Genomic DNA, 22911 nt, shown 5'->3' on the forward strand with positions numbered 1-22911 from the left:
CCAGGGTTTATCTACTAAGACTTAAAAGCAAAGCAAGAGACTCCTGCTAAAGGTAGCTTATTAAACACTGTGGTGGTTTGAGAGGCATTGCAGGTGCAAAACTGTAAGACTAGTAATATAATTGGTAAAAACCTAGACTGCTTAAGAAATGTTTGAAAAAAACCTGGCCCTATAGTCATCACTCTCAAGTACCAACTGTGGTTTCTCTTCCCTGCTATTTCTTTCAACTGGATATACAGTAGGTACTTCTGACTCTGAATTAATCTTTTCCCTCCTACCCCTCATTCCCCTTTCCTTCCTTTGAGTAATTAATGAAAGTTAGTCTCCAAAATAGCCTGCTGTTGCAGTTTAACCGCAGCCAGCAGCTCAGCCCCACATAGCCACTCACTCACTCCTCCCAGTGATTTGGGGGAGAGAAGAAGGGAGAAAGCGAGAAAATTCATGCGTTGAAATAAAGACAGTTTGATAACCAAAGCAAAAGCAGAACAAGGAATTCATACACTGCTTCCCATGGGCAGGCAGGTGTTCACCCATCCCAAGGACAGTAGTACTCCAACACACATAGAGATGACTTAGGAAGACAAACACCATCACTACAAATGTCCTCCCTTCCTTCTTCTTCCCCCAGCTTTATAAGCTGAACATGACAACAAATGGTCTGTAATATCCCTGTGGTCAGCTGGGGTGAGCTGTCCCAGCTGTGTCCCCTCCAAAGCCCTTGTGCACCACCAGCCTCCTCCCTGGTGGGGTGGGGTGAGGAGCAGAAAAGGCTTTGGCGCTGTGTGAGCACTGCTCAGCAACAATGAAAACATCTCTATTATCATTGCTGTTTTCAGCACAAATCTGAAACACAGGCCCACACCAGCTACTGTGAAGAAAATTAACTCTATTCCAGCCAAAATCAGCATTCCTGCTGATTCCTAATACAAGTGGGTTCATTCCAGCAGCTCTCAGGATGCAGTAGGCCAAAACAAATGAAAAATGTGTTATTACATATTTTGAGCTCACAATTTTACTGAGTTTGTGTGTCAATCTCTGCTTTTAGTAGCAGTAATATAAAGTCAGAATATTTCCAATAACCTAAAACTTAATGGAACTATTACAAACTTCCACTACATTACCTCAGAGTAGGAGCTAGGCAGCAAACAGGTAAAACACACTTTGCTACAATAGTACTTGGACTCATACTATTGGTAATAGCCAAACAGAACAGTTCTGTTAAACCAGCACCAATCTGGTGTGCAAAACAACAGCAAAAAAAAGAGAAATCAATAAAATACTTTTTACTATGACTGCTGAACAGTACAACTGTTTCATCTTCTTGTGTTTTTTTAAGTTTCCCAGGAGCAATGCTACTAGGAAAAAACAAAAGCCCAAAGTTATGATTCTGTCTAGATCTGGATTTATTCCAGCAGAAAACACTTCATATCAGTCCAGATACAAAGCACCAGCACTACTGTTAAGCTTTGTGATAATGAAGGTTAACACATCTACGGAGCAGTCAATGGAATACATGATGTAAATCAGGAAAAGCAACAGCCACTCATGAATAGTGGTAATTGGGATACAGCACTCTGAGAGCCAATCAAACAGCACAGGAGAGGTATGGCTTTCATCTGAGAAATTTATTCTTTTATCACTTTAAATTTTATCAGGTATTTATTTACAAATAAACTTTCTGTGGATAGAATTTACATCAGTGACTACACATTTTTAGTCATCACTAGGGTATAACTGACATCCTCCCCAAGTTGCTTAACAGTGCCAGTTTTGATCAAACAAGGTTATTCTTTTGCCAATTATTTTGTTTTTCTTAGTTTCAAGTGTAAACAGAATTGTACATATGCTTTTGCTGCAATTAAGATTTCTATAGTTAATAGAAACAGTAAAGTTTCATCTGTTAACAGCATTTCTTTACTGTTATAGGGATTTAGTTTTAGATTCAATGAAGGCTTTAGGCATTTCATTGTTAGGTACTGCAACGCCTCCTTGCTAAGGGGGCACCCCTGAGAAGAATCCCCATCCCCTGTTTGGCTGCCCAGCACAGTGCATGGAGTAGCTCACCTCAGACTGGTAACCCAAAACAGAGAGCCTGTCTGCAAAAGCCTTCCAGAGAAAACTTGCCTGATTGTAGCCACTCATACTAAATCTATGCTGAATTACCCATCCAGGAGGTGGGGCCTGGAATTTACTCAGAACTCAATGTACAGTAGCCTATGCGTGCTTTTGGAGGATTTGCATGAAGCTCACCCAAGAAAGAGCTGCAGGAGGTGGTTCCCCTGAGTTCAGTCCTTACTCATATTAAGGGAATTCAAGCCTAAATTCTCTAGCAGACAACCTTGAAATTAGGAGTAGTCTAGGGAGGAAAAACTACTCCCTGAAAAATTAGGACAATTATCTCTCTCCTGTGTGTCCCATTAAAATGGGAGGACCGTAAGATTCAGGGAGAAGAAAGACAGCAGAGCAAACTATGTCTCTGGCTAGTCTCAGATCACTGAGGATGACTACCTTGATTATTTGTGAGACTTTTAGCCAATTAACATACAATGCAAAATGCCTAAATATTTAGAGATCATGGACTAGCTCCAAGATTTCCTTCAGTCCATTGACAACCAGAGTTGGACTGAAGAGTGGAATGAATGCCTGCAGGCTAAGAAAGCACATACCGATCTCTGTGCTCCTATGCAAATAGGGTAGACTTCAGGCTACTCTAGATAAAATGGCTGTTTTAGAAGCAAATCATATGCAAACACAACTTGAGGGTGGCCTGGCCCTTTTTGTTAGGTAGGTGTGGAACTGCTCTGAGCAGTTCCAAGTGAGTGGAGGGAACTGCTCAGCAGCTCCACATGTCAAAGAGACAGTTGTTGCTAGGTTTAATTAAAACTATAGGGCTCTGGGATGACAATTTCAGTCTTTAAACGCCTGGAGACTACCTAAAATCTGGTTTTAGTAGCCAAGTTTGGTGGGAGGGGTTCTTTGTAAAGATATAATTGGGGGAGAAAACAACTCTCAGCAAACCTGCCTCAGGCCTACCAGTGAGGAAACAGAGGCCACGGAGTAGGAAATCTGGCTAGAAACATGCCTCTGCTGTTAATCATCAGGCTGTGACTACGCAGTGTACAAAGGAAACAGGTTTGATAGACAGCTACTAATGAAGCCCAGACTCTCCCCACTGACACTATGTAAACAGTGAAAGCAGGTAAGCACTGGATTTAACTTTTTTAAAAAATAGGAGCTAGCAAAAATACAAACCACTGCAGGTTTGTTGAACACTTATAACTGCAGAACTTACTTCTAAATGTTTTTCTTCATAGTGTACAGCAATAAATATTGGAAGAAAATATATGGTTCATTCTATCCCAAAAGTTTGTGGATTATTGTCACATCTTAAGTCATGGAAACTTCCCAAAACTCATTTAGAAGCATTTTCATGCATTAGCAGAATGAAAGTGCTAAATTAATGCTTAATTAATAGGAATGCAAAACCTGGCTTGATACCTCAACTGCGCTGTAGTATAAGAACTATACTACGTAAGTCTTGAAGCGATGAGACTGTGTTGTATTGCAAGATAAAACAGACATTTCCTTGTGTGTGTTCCTGGTGATGCTACTATTTCAAAATCTGGCCTAGCACTTACATCTCTACTCTAGGTATGCACCTAAGCATTGCACTACACAGCTTGAAATAATTTCTACAGTTAATATAAAAATTATGCTGAAAGCAAACATGTAATTTTTCTTTCCTGCTCAAGCTACAATGCTGTAATTTAATTTAGAGTCAATATTTCCAAGGATTCTCGTCTGAGAATTAAATCAAATATTCTGTGAAGGATGTTAAATTCCACTGCACCAACCTGTACTGAGGCTAAGATAAATGTCACACTCCACAGGCTTACAGCTCCTGCCTGGCTGATGCTTTAATTAGCTCACTAGGGAACAGGCTCACTTGGCTAAGAACTTCTAGGACTGGACCACTGTTTTCTACAGAATGACTAACCAGATTAGCTGCATTAAAACCCTGTGCAACAACAATGAGAAGAGAAAAAAAAGCCCCAAACATTAAAGTGAAGGAAAGAATTATCTATGAAGTTCACTATTCTCTTTTGTACAGACGGTGTCTCACAGGACAGAGCCTGCTGCCTTCCTTTGGAACTAGCAATTATGCGTAAGAATGCTAAAGTCCTGTTTAACAAAAAACATCGTAATAAAACATAAAATTATCTGCTTTTTTTGATGCAAGGTCCCCATGTCATTCTAAAATATCAATCTGTACTAGAGCTTTGAGTATCAACAATTCTCTTCCACAGTCCATACAAGTCCATGCTGAATATATAGAAATGTACCAGCAAAAACACAGGTTCTTTTTTCTGAAAAGGTTTTTCAGTGATTTACCACAAAGCTGGAACATTTGTCTTGCCTATTGATTTTTCTTTAAAATATAAAATGTATAAAATAAACGCATGTGCCCTTTTCAATATAGTCTGTCTGTGCAGACATTTTTTGTTTTCCAGTTCTGAATAACATGACAAAAAGTGTGCTCCAACTTTCCACAGGCAGGAAGAAGTTTTGTATGGTTTTGCCTCATTTGGATGCTGCCCCACAAACAACACTCCTGGGCAGTTTAAAATCACAATGACAGTGTATGCCATCAGCACGTACTGCAATTAACAAGGACTTATTGATTACAGCAATCATTAGTTCAAAATAAATAAAGTAGTCTCTCAATCAAAAGACAGGGAAAAAACATCATGCTAGTGCACAATATAATGAACATGTGTAGCACATTCCTATTTTCCATGTCCCCTTTTGATGGTCTTCAAATAAGTGGGGAAAGACTTTTTGCCACAGGTCGTTTTAGGCTAACCTTCCTTGACCTGCAGTTAACTAAAGAGCATATGAAGTACAAAGCCTTTCCCTGGATCTAGTGGCATACATGGTCATGAAAACTGGTTGCAGTCTGAACAGCTTCAGTTCATTTTTAATTTAAAATCTGTGATCAAAAAAAAAAAAAAAAAAAAAAAGTAAAAGTATTTTTTCATACAGAAACCATTGCCTTTATCAAATAAAGAACATATCAACATTTCATATCTACCACAAAATGCCACATTTTATAAAGGTAACTTGACTTTTTTTTCTTTTTCTTTGTATTCCAAGTAAAACATGTGGCACACATTTGTGTTACTTAAAACATTAAGTTTGGTATCTGTTAAATCATCTGTGGTTGAAATTCCTGGGACTAACACAGTGCCACAGCTTCCTTAAACCATCTATTGCACCAGAAATGAAAGGCTGTGATGGAAATGCTCTTCCTATACTTTTTAAACACAGGAAATAGTTGGTTTAACATGAAAACAAATGCAGCTAAACTATGTTGCCAGCAATGTTTATCCCTCAGTATCATCCCAGAGGGAAAAAAACCACAAATGACAGAAAAGGCTCCAGCCCAGATAGCAACTACATGTAAACACACAACCAACACTAACGTCCCATTATGACATTGTTGTCAGAATATTTTAGAAATTCAGGTGTATAAACGTTTTACACAGATTGGGGATTGGCACAAACATAATCCAGAGATTATCCTTTATAGCAGCTTTTACTTTTGTGTGCTTGGCTTTTCACACAAAGCACAGCAAACATGAGAAGAGTTACAACTGAGTTAAAACCAGCTCAACATCTTGAGACCAGAGAGGAGGAAAGGGGAAGTCCCTTTTCTCTGCAAACACAATAGAGAGAGTCCCCTCTGCAGATGGGAGTTTGTGGATCTGCAACCCAATTCCCCTGCTAGGAAGCCAGAGCCAGGTTGGCCACCTTAAAGTGGGAGGGAGCCTTCCTGGTCCCCCGCTTTGTCCAGCCTCTCAGGCAGGGTAAGCACGAAGGGTAGGAGGACACCCTTGGCATCCAAGGGAGCTTTGAGAAGCTCGCTGTCAAAGGTGCCCTTGAGCCCACCATCTGCTTCCACCTCACCGTCCTGGGCTAGGCTGAAGCGAAGGGTGCCGGTCCGGTTGACGCAGTAGATGGTGTTGCCCAAGGGGGCACAGCGGAAGGGCTGGATGGGGCCACCGCTGGGCCGCAGGCTGGCACACTGGCTCCAGCATTTGGCCACTGTGTTGTACCGGAAAACTTCAACACCGCCGCTCGTCCCGCCGCCGGGGCCCTGCTCCCCACCACGGCCACTGCTCACGTCAAAGCGGTAGATGAAGCTCTTGAAGGCCACCATGTCAGCAGAGCGCCGGCGGCTGCTGTTGTAAGGGCACTCCTGCCACTCGTCTCGCTTGGGGTCATATTTGAGCAGGCGGTAGAAGAGGGAGCCTCCTGACACATAGATCTCCCCATTGCAAGTGGTGGCCTCGTGAGCGACAGCAAAGGCACCCTTGGGCAGAGGTGCCACAGGGCTCCAGCGGTCGGCCCGCGGGTCATATCTTTCCACAGTGAAGAGGCACTCGCCCCCCACAGCATAGAGGTAACCATCCAGGGCCAGCAGCTTGAGCTGCGAGCGGGGTTGAGCCAGCGGCCGCACCTGGCTCCAGGTGTCAGTCAGGGGGTTGTAGCAGAAGACCTTGTCAGAAAGGCGAGCCCTGGGTTCGCTGCCCGCCGGCCCGGTCACAATGCCCCCTGCTAGGAAGAGGTAGTTGTGGAGGACACACATGGCGCAGCCCTTGGCATTGGCCTCCTCGGGCAGGCGTGTCAGCACCCTCCACTCGCCGCTGGCCTCGTGGTAGCAGTGAATGAGGGAGCCACTCTCCTCCAGCGACACCACGGAGGAGGGACTCTGTGGCCGACTGCTCTCGCGGCTCTGTGGCCGGCTGCCACCACCCGGCCGTTCGAAGGCGTCGCTGACCTCGGCCACCAGCAAGCAGGGCCGGCCGGCATCCATGCGCTGCTGCAGGATGAGGTCCCGCTCAGCGCCACTGAGGCGGCCGTACACGCTGGGCTCCCGCAGCACCTCCAGGTAATGGTCGCTCATGAAGCGATAGGCAGCCTCCCGCAGCTCCGCCAGCCGCTGCTTCTTGGCCAGGCAGAGGAGCTGGTAGCAGTTGCCGAGGCAGAGCTGGGCGCGCATGGCCTCGGCGGCACAGTGCAGGGCACAGGGCATCTGGAGGACGCGGGCGCCGCTCACCACCTCAGCCAGGTTGTCGTGCCGCACCTCGCCCATGCGGGCCGTGTACACGTAGTCGATGAGCAGCCGCAGCGCCCCGTAGCTCACCCCCTTCACCCGCAGGACGTCCCGTGAGGCGCGGGCACGAAAATAGTCGCTCTTGGCCGCCAGCACCGACTTGTGCGCCCGAATGCGGCGGCCCGACACCTCGATCACCAGGTCGGGCTCCTCCGGCGGCCGCTCCCGCGGCCCCACCACCTCCTCATCCTCCTCCTCCGGCGGGCAGGCGGCGTTGTTGATCTCCCACTGGCTCTGCACCACCCGGCCGCCGGCCGCGGGCGGCTGCGGCTCGGCAGCGGCGGCGCTGAAGCAGAGGGAGGAGCTGAAGCCGCAGGGGGCGGCGGGCGTGGGCGGCGGCGGCGGCGGGGGAGCCCCGTTCGCGGCCCCGCTCTCCTCCTCCTCGGGGGCCGCGCCGCTGCCCTCCATGGAGCCGCGCTACCTGCGCCGGCGCCGCGCCTGGTCCGTGCGGAGCGCTGCCGGCCGCCGCGGCGCGGCCATCACCTGCGGGACAGACCCAACAGCGCTCAGCATCCGCGCTTCCCCGCCGCCCCGCCGCTGCCTTCCCCCCTCCGCCTCTCGGGATCGGTATTCGGGGCCGCCGCTCTGCAGGCGGGGCTGTGTCTGGTTTCCGGGGCTAAACCGCCGCTTCTCCTTTCCCTGGGGGATCCACCCCTGCGGCGGCTAACTGCGCTAGCTCAGCCCCCAAAAACCTGAGCTCTTTCGGTGGGACGGGGGATGGCCCCGATGAGCACCTCAACGGCCTGAAAAGCAATTCTGCTTTTCCCACTGCTCTGCAGAAATTTTAATCAGTCTGCAGGCACTGCAGTCCCTTTCCTGACAACTGATCCCCACACCGTGCTGGGTGATGAGCAAAAATCTCCTTTAAGGGCAGATAGTTAGAAGCACTACCACAATGTATTCACCTTGTGCAACTCTTTCAGTGGAAGGCTGAGGTTGCAGTCTATTCTGGAAGGCGATTCCCCACTAGCCGAGTTTGCCTTTGCATGACCTTCGGGAAGTTTTCTTCACGTCGGTGCTCCCCATATGCATTGCCCCTGTTTAAAACAAAGTGTAAGAAGATGATCATTTTTAAAACGATATATTCTCTGTTTAGTCAGAAGTTTGGGAGTATTAAAGTTATGCCTCCTTTAATAATATACCTAGAGTATCTTAAAGTATCTTATGCTAATAATCCTAGGTGTTTATGAAACACATTAACTTATTTTTTCCTTTACTTAGGACAAGAGAAATCTCACATTTGTGTAGCAGCGTAGGTAGCTATAAAACATTAGCAAGGTGTTAATCAGAGTTCATAAAGATTGCTTCATGTCTTTATTCAAAGATTTATAGCTTCTGTTAACAAAAAGTAGAAGCAAGGGGAAAAAAAATCACGATAGATAATTAGAACATAAAGTCTCCTGTGGGAAAAGGCAGGAGGGCATAGCTGTAAGTAGGTTAGTTCCTGTCAGCACAATCACCACCCAGTTGTACCTTCATTTCACAAATACAGTTTTTAGAATTTAATGAAGTGCCATTTCTTTGCCACATATTTGTTTTATGAATTTCCCAGACTTGGAACCAAGCATCAAGATTTGGTTTAAGTTTTGATGAGTGACGCATAAAAAATTGTCTAAACGTACTTAATATAATTTAATAAGTATCTGCAGCCCTGATTCTATTTTTAAGGAGGTTATTAATTTCCATTAAAATCCCCTTTGTCAGTTTTTTCACAGTCCTCAAGGAACACTCATTTCTATGTAAAATATGCATTGTGGCTTCCTTTCAGCAGACATGATTCATTTACTGTGTTAAATTAGCATTAGGGAGATTTAACTTTTTGATTTTTTTTTACTGAAAGCATAATTGGTAAGTGACATTGTCTGGAACCCCCTGACACAGACAGGAAATGTAGAAGCCCATACTTGAAATGCAAACTTTATTTAAATGATAATATCAGTCTTCCCTCACGGTTTTTTATTTATTTATCTACTTGCCTGGACTTTCTACTGCATTTAATCATATTCAGTTAGACTCAATCAATGCTAAGGTTTGATTTCTGGATATTGGAGACTTTCAGACCATAACAACAGCATTTTAAAACTTATTAAAATGAGTATATTTCACCAACTTTGGATTCCTCATCCGAGTGTTTAAAAATCTGGTACTTAGGAACTTTCTATGACTGTATGAACTTTGGCTAGCTTTAGTGGCAGACTTCCTGTCATCCAAACACAAACTCTGTAGGTCAAGCTTTCCTGAGTTTTCTGTGGTTTTAACCAGACAAGAACAAATGCAGTGATCTGTGTGCACACTCAGTGTATCTACAGAAGATGTGCTCATTAATAACTTAAACTGGACAGCATCCCTGTTAATGTGATTCTGTTTTTCATGGAGTCTTAACAGTACACAGAGCAGCTCTTGTAACTGACAATATTCTGGCCATTCCAGACACCTCACTTCTGACACCACTTCTCCTAACTTCTACTTATGTACCCCCCCTACAAGAAGGATTCAGTAACTTCATACAGTTTCACACTCTTGGTCTATGGATTGATTTTTCAAGTGAAACTATAAAGGAGGAATGAAAGAGAATGCTACCAAAAATTAGAAGTATGGGTGATTAAATGAAAGAAGTCAAAATCAGCAACTCTAATACCAGTAATATCTATGGTGAAATGTATTTCTTGCATTATGTCCCAAAGGAAAATCACCATTTAGAATATTCAAAGTAGTTAAAACAATAACCAGAAAAACTTACCTTTTCAACTTTCTCAGCTAATGGAAAAAAGTGTGGGATCCTGCTCAAGCACAGTAATCATACCTTTTCTCATTTTCAGATATCTGCTTGGTTTAAAAGTTTGATTTGACACATTTCAAATGTTATTGAGAAAGAAGCTTGTAACAAACACCTGTGTTAACCCACTACAATTCCCCTGAGGAATCAGTAGAAGGAAGGACTGATAGCATTGCTTGCTAAAGGCAAACAGCAGAATTCTGAAGAAAATTATCCTCTGGTATATCCAAATTACCAAGCATATGCTGAATTTCATGCTGAGCATGAGAAGGACTTAAAGTACCAAATGCAACTAAGGCAACAAGGAACTATATGGGGAAGCTGAAGATTTAGAAAAGCTGAAAGAAGGTTCGGAGGATTTTGTCAATGACCATGAGAGCAGTGACCACTCCAGCAATCTCAGCACCTCTGTCTAGCTGAAAACAAAATACAAGAATTACACAAAGATGAAGCTGAAAAAACAATTCAGAGAAGTTGTGGAACTTTTCCATTATTGAGCAATACAACTGATCTGAGTTAAAAGGTCATGGATTTAGTACAGAACAGGATGATGCTGAAAGGGCCTGATTGAAATACAAAACTGAAATCCTTCTCCATTCTTTTCTTATCTACAGTGATCAAGGAGTTGTACCTGAGCAAAGAGCTTCTGGCAACACAGAATATTCAAAAAGTACAGAATTGCGGAAGATACTTGATAGCTGTGACAATTCAGAAGAATCTGACCACCAGACGATCTCATCTGGCTTACAATAAACTTGGTTTTAACATTTTTTCAAAACTCACAAACAGGATGGGTACTGGAAAAGGAAACAAGAGAGAGTACACAGTACCTATGGACTGAGGTAACCTTTTATACTGGGGGCTTTTAAGTCACAAGCTGAATTGCTTGGTCTGAAAATGTTTTCATTATCATGGGTTTGGTTCTAGGGATGATGTAATGTTAATGGACAGAGGAGCTGCCAACAAACATGAGCTGTATTTACAGACTTGGCAATGACACACAATATCCTGAATGTGTGGCCCCAACCTCAAATGCTGTGAGACACTGCTCAAGTAACAGCACAGATAAGAAGGCACAGTTTTTCTGACAGAGAAACTGTAATGAAGAGCTGCAGGTAAAGTTCCCTGGCATTGCATTCACTTGGCAGTCCTTCTGATAAAATCCAATTAAACACTTGTATTGAATTGTTCTCTCCTCATTTTTTTTGTGCAGTGTCAATAGCCTTTGATCCAAACCACCTCCTCTAGCAAGACCCACTTTCTCTGGGGAATATGTGCATGTGGGAGGAATTGGGTTACTTCTCTCCAGTTCACAAATGAAATGGCTCTGACTCAGTCTCATGGTAAATAAAAGCAGTGCTTTCCCTACCATAAGCAACTCTAATTTACATAAGCAGGGTATCCTCCCCAGGAGACTTACCAGTTCGGAAATTACAGAATATCCATTCTGCTCCACCTTAGCCCAGAAAAAATGCTTTTATAAAAACTCACACTGCCAAATTTTTATTTCAGTAGAGAAGTCTCTTGGGATAGGGGCGTCTTCTGATTGAGATGATTAAGGCATCCAAAGAGGTGGGATCATCAAAAGAGAAAAAACATCCCTTAGATTTATTTTAAAAACTAAACAATGACTTAAAAGTAGAACTGGCCAGTGTGAAGAGTATGCAGAGTCAAGTATAGAGCAGTTTGCATCCTTATAAAAATAGTCTGTAACACTCCTGGTCACTGAGTTGACCTGTGAAATTTGGAGGAAAAAAATGTTCTCTTTGTAAATGAGGAAAACATCTGGAACATAAAGATGCCATTTCTCTGAAAGGGTCGGCACTGCTTGGATCCTATTACAGATTTAAACTCCAAATCTTAACCACTTGATTAACCTCCTTTTTGTAAGAAAAAAGTACAATTGTCTTACAATGTGCCATCTCAACAAAAATAGCAGGAAAAATAATTATTTTTCTTGCCCTCTTTTAATGTTAGGTATGATACAATTCTAGTGTCTTGCTCTGTGCTGGATATATGGCTTTTATAGTATTGCCTTCACAATCAAGGGTGGATGCAAATTTTGACCTCTGAAAGTGCTGTAATTTTTTGACAATATGTAATATTGACAATATGTAATAGAGGTATTTTTTATCCCTACAACATTTTCACACAACCACAAAGAAAAACAAACATTTAAGAACTGCAGCTTATGACTACAGACCACACAAGAAACATGTGGACAGCAGTTCCTCATCAGAAACTCAGAGGAAGAAAAGGCTGTGTGTTTCTGGGCAGGGAGGAAGAGAGAGAGGAAATAAATCATAATAAAAATATTATCAAAAGCCTGATTAAATCTATATTATAGCTAACAAATCTAAACTAAAAATATACAAGTTCTAAACAGTCATCATGACCACAGAAAAGGTTTCCTAATAGTGATATCCATAGAGACAAACATTTTCTAAAGAAGGAAACTATCGTTTTGAGTTCCTTCCAGTTTAGACTCTTTAGAAATAGTTAGGGAGGAGTAGTGTCTCTCAGGAATTCTCACAGAAAAAAGGAAATAACACTCCTACAAAAGCAAAATCTAGCAAAGATTAAGTTCAAGATCTCTCCAATATCCCTTAAAAAAACCCAGACAGAAACAAGTTTTGAGTGATTACAATACCTTTAGGAAAAACTCCAGGACTCATATGGTGTCTTTATCACTAATACATTACAGGTCAAGAGGTAAGTATGGCATGGCAACACCATACTGTATATAATAAATTTTTTTTATGCAGAATTGCTGCTAATTCTGCACATGGGGTCACAGCTACACTTCTAGATATGAGAGTATGTGGTCATATCTGTGATAAACTGAAGTTTGGTTGCTTTCATCATATCTGGGCATAGCTACATTACATTAAATTGACAGCAGTACCAAACTTACTAGAGTGGTGCTACAGTTGAAAGGATGAATGCATCCTTGAATGTGGTGTGTACTGGGAAATACAGAGTTCCCATAGGGAAAATGTTACCCTTCAGCATTAGTAGGTTTGCAATGGAACATGGTGCTTGAATGGATGGAAGCATGTATGTTCAAGGCTTTACGTTTTAGAAGTAGCATTTAAAAATCTGTGAAGACAGAGAAGAGTACCAAATTATTTCAGAGACATAAAAAACTCCCATTTTAGTGAGAGACTCAGAACAGAACTTTGCAACCACACAAAGACTTACTCTGTCTCCTTGCTGCACACCAGCTCCCAAGCCAAAAGGTGGTACCTAGCCTAGGCACCCTCTAACAGCCACATGGCTCTGGAGAAAAGGTGGCTTGTGCTAGTAGCCTGGAGAACTAGTACAGCAAGCCTTAGTCAGACTGAGAAATGCAGAGCTGACACTTCTTCAGCGCTTGGTATGTTTGTTCTGTGACTTGATGACTGAACACAAGTGTAGGCACATGAAAATTCTGCATGCTGAAGGCTTTCTTAGGCTGGTGAAGAAACCCAGCAAACCAAGTGTAAGTGTAAACAAAACGAAAGATTTATGCTACTGAAGGGGATAAAAAAAGACTGCTAGAACATTTTGTGGTTAGTTAAAGTTTACTATAATTGATAGGGAGAGTACAGGATGGACTTAAGGAAATCTATACATAAAACTCAGAAAGTGAATTCAGCTTAGAAGGATCCTGAGTGAGAAAACTGTCAGGATATTAATATTCAAAGACAATAAAGTATGCCATGGAGATACGCATATTTTTATCCTGACGTATACTTTTGTCAATACTGGATTATGATTCATGTAGGAGGCAGGATGATGGTCTGGTGGACATTTCATCTGACATGGGAAGGTCCTTATTCTGATATGATGAAAGGGATCTTGAGTACATGCCTTGCTGGAAGGCACTTGGGAAGCAAGGGCAAATAAAATTTGACAGGAGCAGACTAGTTGATCTAGAAATCCCTTCTGACCTTAAATTCTGAAAATTGCCACACACCAGGAGCATTGACTTGAAGCAAAGCATCAGCTTGTGATGATTAAAAGCCTCATTTAAGCATTAGTGTGTAATGTACTGTAATGTGGTAATGTTGACTGCAGAAATGCTTTTCAGTATTAAACTGCATCGTCAACAAATTGCAAACATATTCAAAGTCTCTACAAACACTTTGGCAATGTTGGTACTAACAAAGAAGGAGGAGAATATCCACTGAGAAGCCAAGTCAAGCAAACCAGCAAATTAGTTTAGACGTATTTTTGAAAATCAAGGTAGAGTCAGGCTTGGTTTTGCATTCCAGAACAGCACTTGATCTCCATAAAAGTACTGCACTCTTCCAACACACCTGATCTGTATTCCACTTAATACAGAAGATGGCACAACATTTTTTGAGGAAATTAAATCCCTGTTTTAAGATAAAACTGGATTTTGCTTTTTTTATCATTATGGAAAGGACATACAGTTTGAAGAGCCCAAAGCACAAGAAATCTGCCAAAATATGTCACCAATGTGCTTGAGAAAGATCGAATGTGAGAGGTAACAATAGACTTCAAAGGGAAGCAAACAGTCCCATTTTTCTGAGACTTATACCTAGGAAAAGAAAGTCTAGAAGAGGCAATAAAGAATTTACTTTTTTTCCCAGACAAACTCTAGATCTGGTACTTAAGAGAAGGAAAAAAACCCATTTTTTAGAAACAGAACAGTTTCACTGATTTAGTAACAAATTAATTAAGTGATGCTAAGAAAGGCAGAGGTCCTTTAGATACATGGTGAATGGCACCCTTCTCGTTTTTGGAGACCATATATGGCTTCTTTGTCTAGATACTTCTTCAGACTTAAGGTTTACAGTAATTCTAGCTGCAACTAAAAATTACATTACAGGTAGTTTGATTTCAAGAAAAATTCCAGGTTCCTGCAGACATTGTCTCTCGACTTTGGACTGGATTCAGATACAGAGAGACCCGCCACAGTGCTAAACACGGCAAAGGCTGACTTTGAGGGCAGGTTTATCTGGCAGTTGGCATTGCAGCAAAGATGTAAGACCTAAGACAGCCAGATCAGATAGCAGAGCAAAACCTCCAGCATGACAGCCCTAATCTGAAAGAAGGAAAGGAATCAGCTTGCACAGACTTCTCTCTGTGCCAGGGCAGAAATGCTGCTGGTACACTTTGCTGCTGGTTCTGTAACTGTGACCTACTAGGTGACTCACAGCAGTTTGACTTCTTTTATTTATTTAATGAAAATCTGGCCAAGGGGGATAGACATAGGGCCATACTCCCACACAGAATTGATCTGTGGGTGGGATGCATCTCCCAGTTCTCCTGTATGAGCTGCACAGCACTGCTGATCTATCTGTACACAGCTCCTGGAATGGAATCTGGAACATACACACAGGTTCTGCACACATATGCATGGGTGGGGATAATGAGATGCCAACTGATTTGGATCCCCAGAAATCAGTGCATGAGAACTACCTAAGACCGTGGTGATGAAGTACTTAGCCTGAGCAATCAGGGGACTTCAGTTCTTGCTTTGGGTGCCTCAGCCCAGAATCCTCTGCAAAATAAACCTAAATTCCTTTAAAACATGGCAGTACTGACTCTTGCTGCTACTTTGGCTTTCTGTAAAATGATCAGAGCTCTGACCAAGCCCCATGGGAAACTTGTCACTACCCCTTCCTTTGCCTGACAAGACTAAAACCCCCAAATATCAACCAAGTGCCCAAACCATCAAGTCTATGAAAGAAAGGTTATTTTCCTTCACATTAAAGCAGTATTATTTTTCAGAGAAACAATAAAAAATGTTTTTTGAGGGTGAGGAAGAAGAATCCTGGGTTCTGCTCCCTGCCAAAAGCAAAGCTTCTGTACTTCTCTCCATTGCCTTTACTGGGTCAGGGACATATTGCCTGGAGATCTAAACCATTCTGGCTTCTGCTAAGATTGAAAAACATTTCTGCTGATCTCCAAGCATGCTGCAGTCATAGGTACTTTGGTGACAAGCTTTTACTGTCAGGAGTACCTGTAGGCTGTCAGCCCTACGGTCAGATTTCAACAAACAATGGGAATGCTTTTAGCAGCAATGATGCAACTGAGGGCTTAACAAAGAATGAAATTACTTCATGTAATCATTGGAACTAAACAGGGAAAGAAGAGAGAATTTAGTGTAATGCATGCTGTTGACATTAGTAGAAGCTAATGCTTGCTGATCATTCTGAGACAGAAATAAAATAGGTTTTTATTAAAATACTCTTATTTTCATGGCCTGATACTTTCTGCCTTGGATGCATAGCATTTTTTACTATAATGTGAATTTCGTATGCTGAACCTGAGTGTTCAGGCAAAGGTTTTCTGGCACAGATTTCTCTGACTAAGCTCAACTTTTACATCAAGAATTTAGAGCAGGCAATTCAGTATCTCTCACTATAATGTTTTTTTCCATTGAACAAGGCAGACAGGTGTCTAAATTAAGGGGACAGAAAAGATTGCCTGGTTATCTAATCTTATTTCTGCAAGAACAAACCAAAGAATTTTACTCCTGCACCAAGCCAGTAACTTCTGGATGAATTAGGTCAAAACGTTGGTTGCTCTGCTCAAATCATTCATCTCACATCTATTCAGTTTCTGTGTTTTGGCCAATAGCTTGATAGAAAAGCAGGTGTCAAATAGATCACCCTGAATACCTTGAAGAAATGTACATGCTGCTTTTCACTTTGAATTCTCTTTCCCCAAAATGATCCTTGCTCTTTCTGAAGAGACATACAGACTGGCAACACAACCACGAAGGGCGATGATGATCACAGAGCTGTCCCATCTGCTTTTGGGATTTTTGACACAGAGTAGAAGTAAAGACTGTAGCATGTCTGACTAATCTATGATTCAAACTTGTCATTTTCAAGTGCTGCAGAATAAAGGGTTGCTAATGCATGGAGTTATATATGCAGCACGTTCAACAGCAGCAGTGCTATCCTTGCATTTATTAGTTTACAATTTAGACAGAGCTGTACAGCCATGACCCAGAGTAAGAAGTAAGATTTTTACATCAGAATGCAAGACAGAGAGATGTTTGGTTTTATGGTTATGATTTGGGAGGTGTGAGAAGAAGCTTAGATTCAGGGGTCCTGGTTTGTGGTTCTGACCATTTAGAGATTTATTTCAGTCAGAAGTTTAAACTTTGGTTTCTTCTGACTGGAAAGATTTTAGATACACATCAACAACATCTCCTCAAAACAGATACTGAGGTTTTTCAGCCACTGTCATGTGAAAAGCTGCCTGGTTTTGGGGATTCAATCCAAATCTTTATTTCCCATAAGGCTGCAAAATATCTTGGCAGAAATATTGTCCAGGTACTGGACAGATTCTTCCAACTCTCTTGCCTGTCTCAAAGGCCTTCCATCACAGAGAATGAGTGGTATAGACTTGAACAACAAGCAGCAGCACCAGTGAATTTTATCATGTGAATGCACATGAACAGTCTTTGCCCTCATTTTCCTATATCAAAACTTAAAATTTCTTGGGACACATGGCACTGACAAACTCCAAAGCTCACACTACAAGACACTCAAATGACATTTACTGTTTCTGCATCTACTGTGGAAATCAAGCTTCAAAACTCAAGTATCAGTTGTTATTGAAGAAGTATATTTGTGTACTTCATTTCCATGGCTTTGAAGAGAATGAGGCTTGTACTAGTAGCCTGGAAACTAGAAACTGCCACCTGATAAAGCCAGAGTCTGACATCACTTTAAATCCCAACCCCACTGTAGTCAAGGAAAATTCCCATTAACTTCACGACCATCTGAATTTCTTACACTGTTGTACTGGGTTTGCGTGGCAAGGTTTTGGCAGCGGGAGGGCTGCAGGGTTGGCTTCTGTGAGAAGCTGCCAAAAGCTTCCCCATGTCTGACAGAACCAGTGCCAGCCAGCTCCAGGACAAACCCTCCTCAGCCCAAGGCAGAGTCCATCAGTGATGGTGGCAGTACCTCCGGGATGACAGAGTTAAGATGAGGAAAAAGTTATTGTGCAGGAGCAAACTGCAGCCAGAGAAGACAGGAGTGTGAAAGAAACAGCTCTGCAGGCTCCAAGGTCAGTGCAGGAGAGGGAGGAGGTGCTCCATGCTCTGGAGTAGATTCCCCTGCAGTCTGTGGTGCATCCCATGGTGAGGCAGCTGTGTCCCTGCAACCCATGGAGGTTAATGGTGAAGCAGAGACCCACCTGCATCTTTTGGAGGATCCCACACTGCAACAGGTGGATGCTGTGGATGCCATTACCCTCTGGGAAGCCCACAGTGGAGATTTGCTGGCAGAACTTGTGACCCCACAGAGGACCCGTGCTGGAGGAGTCTGCTCCTGAAAGACTGCACCCAATGGGAAGGACTCATTCTGAAGCACTTTGTGAAGAACAGCAGCCCATGGGAAGAATTTATGCTGGAGAATTTTGTGGAGAACCTTCTCTTGTGGGAGAGAGCTCTCGCTGGAGCAGGGGAAGATTGTGAGGAAGAAGGAGCAACAGAGACAACATGTGATGAACTGACTACGATGCCCAGTCCCTGTACCACTGGGGGAGGGGGAAAGGTAAAGAATTAAAGTCTAAAGTTAAGCCTGGGAAAAAGAAAAGTATGGTGGGAAGATTTTTTTTTTTAAGGTTTTGGTTTATTTCTCATTATCCTACTCTGATTTCCTTAAGTCGACTCTGTTTTGCTCATAACAGTAACTGGTGAGTGATAGCTGACTGTGCTTATCTTGACCCATAAGGCTTACATTTTATTTTCTCTCCCCTGTCCAGCTGAGGAGAAGAGTAATAGAGCAGCTTTAGTAGGCATGTGGCATCCAGCCAGGGTTAATCCACCACAACTGTACAGATGAATGTAAACAGTAGCTTTTTTTGAACTAAAGCAATGCAGGGAGTTGCAGTAAAAGGAAAGATGAAAGAAAGCTACAGGATAAGAGAAAAACTCTTCCATGAACAGACATGTCTTTGACTGACAGAATCAGAACATTTGTTGTTCACTTGCCACTTCCACAGCAAAGGGTTGGCTTTTAGTTCTTACTGTCTAGCACCTAAAATATGTGTTGCAGAAATAATAGTTCATTTCCAGAGTCTAGAGCCTGTTTTTTCAATCTACTTACAAGAAAGGGGGAAGAGAAAAAAACAGAACTGCTTCCAAGAAAAAAAAAGCAAAACTACTGTATAACTCTGACAGGTTGATAGTTTGAAATGATTCAGAAGTCCAGGAGCCTTCCAGCAGTTAGAGATCCAAAGCTGAGATGCAAAACTTACCTAGCTCCTTAAGTACTCCTGGAGGAGTCAGTGTCCAGAAATACAACAAAGAGCTTGTGCTAATCTACGAATGCATAAATGTAAAATAACTTCAATTAGTGCAAATCATGTTGTGACAGACAACATAACAGCATGAAAGCTGCTTGACCAACATATGTCGATTTGTATAGAAAGATTTCTGGCGTGTTTCCAAGTGACTTAAAAAAGGCTGTCAACCTGTCTGTTTCAGCCAGAGGCACAGCAATGGCAGCTTGTGAAACATCACACCTGAAAAGCATTTATGTGACACATCTTTCTTCTCCCCCGACACATGGTGCAAAATCTGTAGAACCACTGGATATATTCCCCTGCTTGTTTTGCATTAAATAAACCAGCTTAATCATGAATTCCTGCCATCCTCGCAGATGAGATATAAAAAAGAAACTGGAAAGTACCAAATGTGTAGTGTAGAACAAAAAAACCCAGCCAGCTCTTTTTTGCATTAACACTCAATCTCCAATATACAATACTGACCCAGACTTGCAATCCTTCCGAAGCCACAGCTGCCAGTTAGCATCCAAGGAGCATTTTAGGATGAAGAAAAGGGTGCAGCATGGCCAGCAAATTGGTCCCGATCCTGCAGAGAGTTACACACAGATTTAAGCACTCTGTTCACAGGACTACCCCCACTTGAAATCCCAACATCTGCAGTGTAAACTGAGTGCTTGCTTAATTAACTACAGGAGGAAGGCAAAATCTCTGTCCATTCACTGTGTTGTCACATGGTAAAGAGTTCTGGCACAGGGAATTGGGCAGGAATGTAAGGCCCAGACTAGGGAAAGAGCAGGGTCCCTTCCTGCTCAATGACAGCTCAGTCATACATCAGGTTAAACTGGTTGTCAAATCTTGAACTGCTATAAAGTAATTCTTCTTCCATGAAAGGAACTAATCATGCCTGCTCGCTGACAAAACAACACCAAGAGCAAGCATGAAGCAGAAACAATAGATGGTGACAATTTTACTGAAAAATAAAACACCAGGAGTAAAAATATCATGTCCTGAGAAGGCTAATGAGATAAATTACAATGAAAATGAGCTAATTTTTTAAATGGGTATTTTCAAGGATGTGAAGTGGTATAAAACGACTTTTCTGCTTCTGTTCAGAGGCAAGAAACAGGCTCCCAACTGCAATGCTGTATAACGTCAGCAGGGATAAACAGAAAAATCCCTGCAAAATCCACAAAGGATCCCACCAAGAAAAGAAAAGTATTAAAAAAAAAGTTTAATTCTACCTTAAAAGAAATTGCAGGATTTCCTTTCATGTTTTATTATACCCTTCTTTAGCAGTCAGCTGCCCCTAATATCCTCTTGCAACAGGATACTACAGGATGCTGAAACCCCTGGTAAGTAGGATCTGGATGCAGTCATCTCACCACATCGTCATCTCTATGGTAACCTAGGCCAGCCCTAAATACTATAATCCTGCTTTACCATAGTAAAGCCAGTTAATGACTTCCATTGAATGTTCCTGCCAAATAATGGTGCTCTAATATTTATTGACATTTCAAGTCTGTCCATCGCTTTAGACTATTTGTTATAATGAAAAGTGGTGCAAACACAGCATTTGTAGAAGAAAGGAAGCTACCACCAATTTCAGCCTTTTGATACTATCAAGGTGCAGTCCTGCAAAGTCCAGCTTCTAAGTGGCACCACTGAGTTCAGTGGCAGCACTGCCAGGAGCGAGTCCTGCAGAGCACAGAGGAGCTGGGGCAGGCATGGGACCAGTCCTTGGCTCTTGGCAGGTTCTCATCAGACAGTGCCATTAGCAGTGGACGACCTGAGCATCCCACTGGCATGTACTGGATGTCCTAATTAAAGAGTGAATACATGCTGTTGATGGTTTCTGGGAAGAGGAGAACACAGAATAAGTAGGATGGGCTAAACAGTTAAACAAGGGAGGAAATATTGCTGTGTCAATATTACTGACAATTTAATTATTATTTTCCACAAACATCCCACTTAATTCCTTTTTGGGAGACAGATGGTTAAGTCCCTAGCAAACAGAGAAGCCCTTTTGCTTCTCAGATCATACAGAAGGATTGTTCTATTTTATTGCTATTCTATTTTTTATTGCCCTACTTTTTTTCCCTAGCTTTTTGCTCCAGTTTTCTATTGTTTGGCTTAATTGCTGTGGAAAAGCTTTACAGAATATTATTCTTTCTAGAGTTTTTTTTTTTTTTTTTCCTTGATGGGTGAAAAAAGTTGGCTATAGGATTTAATACTATCGTTTTCTGTACTACATGTAAGTTTGGGTTCAGAAGTCTTTTTGTTGCTTTAAAGCACCAGACATAAAAACCTACCTACTGAAATTCAGTACAAGTTTTTTGAAGCATCTCTCATCCTTGCAAAATCCTGCTCGTGTATGTTCACCCAGGGCTTGCATGCGGTTTTAGTAGGATGGGGCAGCACGCCATGAAGAATTCATAGCGGGAAGCAATCTCCTGCTGTTACACATCCCTATAGGTTAGCGTAAAGAGTCACTTCGATTTTGAATAGGTCAGCAGGATTAAAAAAATAAAATAAAATACGCAGGCATCAGGGTTGGCTCCTCTGCGACATATGGATACGGGATATGGGGATATGCCCGGCCTCCCCGCTGCCCAGGGGAGGTGGATTAAGGCGGCCAGAGGAAAGGGAAAAGAGCACGATCAAACCTGACAGTGCTCCAGCAGCCCCTCTCTCACACACACGGCTACCGCGGCTCCACGTCGCGGTCCTTACCGCAGATACCGGCACATAAAGAGCGGCACCAGCCCTCCCGGTCCCCCGGCCCCGCTCCCGTCCCGCTCTCCCCGCTCACCTTTCGGCGGCGGCCGCCGAGCCCCGCACCGCTCCGGGGCAGCTCCGCAGCGGCCCCGGCGTCTCGGCAGGCAGCGGCAGCGGGCGGGGGAGGCCGGGAAGGCGGGCGGGAGCGGCGCTGCGATGCCAGGCGAGGCAAATGGCTGAAGCGCAGGGGCCGGGCTGGCGGAGGGGCCGGGCGGGCGCGGGGCCGCGCTCGGCCCCTTTGTTCGCCTGGCAGGCGGAGGGAGGAGCGGGCACGGACCTGTTGCTGGTGGCGGCGGCTCCCGGCGAGCGGCAGCGGCCGAGCCGGGAACGCCGCGGGATGCCCGCGCTGCGCCGCGGGGCTGAGGCGGGGCGGGCGGGCGGCCCCACCTGCCCGCGCTGAGGAGAAACTCCCCCCGTGTGGCGCCGGGCGGGCAGCGCCGGGCCCTCCCTCACCTCCGGGCGGGGCCGGGCAGCCGTGCCGGGGGCGAGCGGGGCGGCGGCGCCGCTCCCCTGCGTGAGGCAGGGCCGGGGGCTGTGCCGCAGGAGCCGCAGCGCTGCCCGGCTGGAGCCCCGAGGGGCCCGGGGAGGCTGCCGGAGCGAGCTCGGGTTAGCCAGGTGCCTGCCGGCGGGGGAACAACGCCGTGGAGGCCAGGTGCGATTGGCACCAGGGTCCCATTTTCTCCCGCGCTTCAAAGCTCAACTCTCATCAGGATTCCCAGAATTAGATACTCTTTTCAGTTTCTCAAAAAACTCTTCACGTTATGCTATTTGTACTCTGGGTCTGTTCCTGACACAGGCAGTCAGTGGTACCTGATCCAGCTCAAGTCCCACCGTAGGCTGCAGTTTGATTTCTGCCAAGACAGCAGACGTGCTGTCCTATCCCGGTCTTTCTGACCCGTTCCTGTTGCTGGGATATATCGCA

At 43.7% G+C, this 22911-nt stretch overlaps 1 protein-coding gene and 1 long non-coding RNA gene across 2 annotated transcripts; both read right to left on the reverse strand.

The window, feature by feature from the left end:
- Nucleotides 1–3268: 3268 nt before the first annotated feature.
- On the reverse strand, nucleotides 3269–7585 carry KBTBD11 (kelch repeat and BTB domain containing 11). The gene has a single exon (XM_033054371.1). The coding sequence runs from the start codon at nucleotides 7583–7585 to the stop codon at nucleotides 5813–5815; it is 1773 nt and encodes a 590-aa protein (XP_032910262.1). The 3' UTR covers nucleotides 3269–5812.
- A 15-nt stretch (nucleotides 7586–7600) lies between these two features.
- On the reverse strand, nucleotides 7601–22110 carry LOC116993582. The gene is made up of 4 exons (XR_004417335.1): nucleotides 22024–22110; nucleotides 19698–19800; nucleotides 8083–8214; nucleotides 7601–7660 (listed from the first exon to the last, which is right to left on the reverse strand). It is a non-coding gene; the product is annotated as an uncharacterized LOC116993582 (long non-coding RNA).
- Nucleotides 22111–22911: the final 801 nt, after the last annotated feature.

This window comes from Catharus ustulatus, chromosome 3, assembly GCF_009819885.2.
Source record: "Catharus ustulatus isolate bCatUst1 chromosome 3, bCatUst1.pri.v2, whole genome shotgun sequence".
NCBI lineage: Eukaryota > Metazoa > Chordata > Aves > Passeriformes > Turdidae > Catharus > Catharus ustulatus.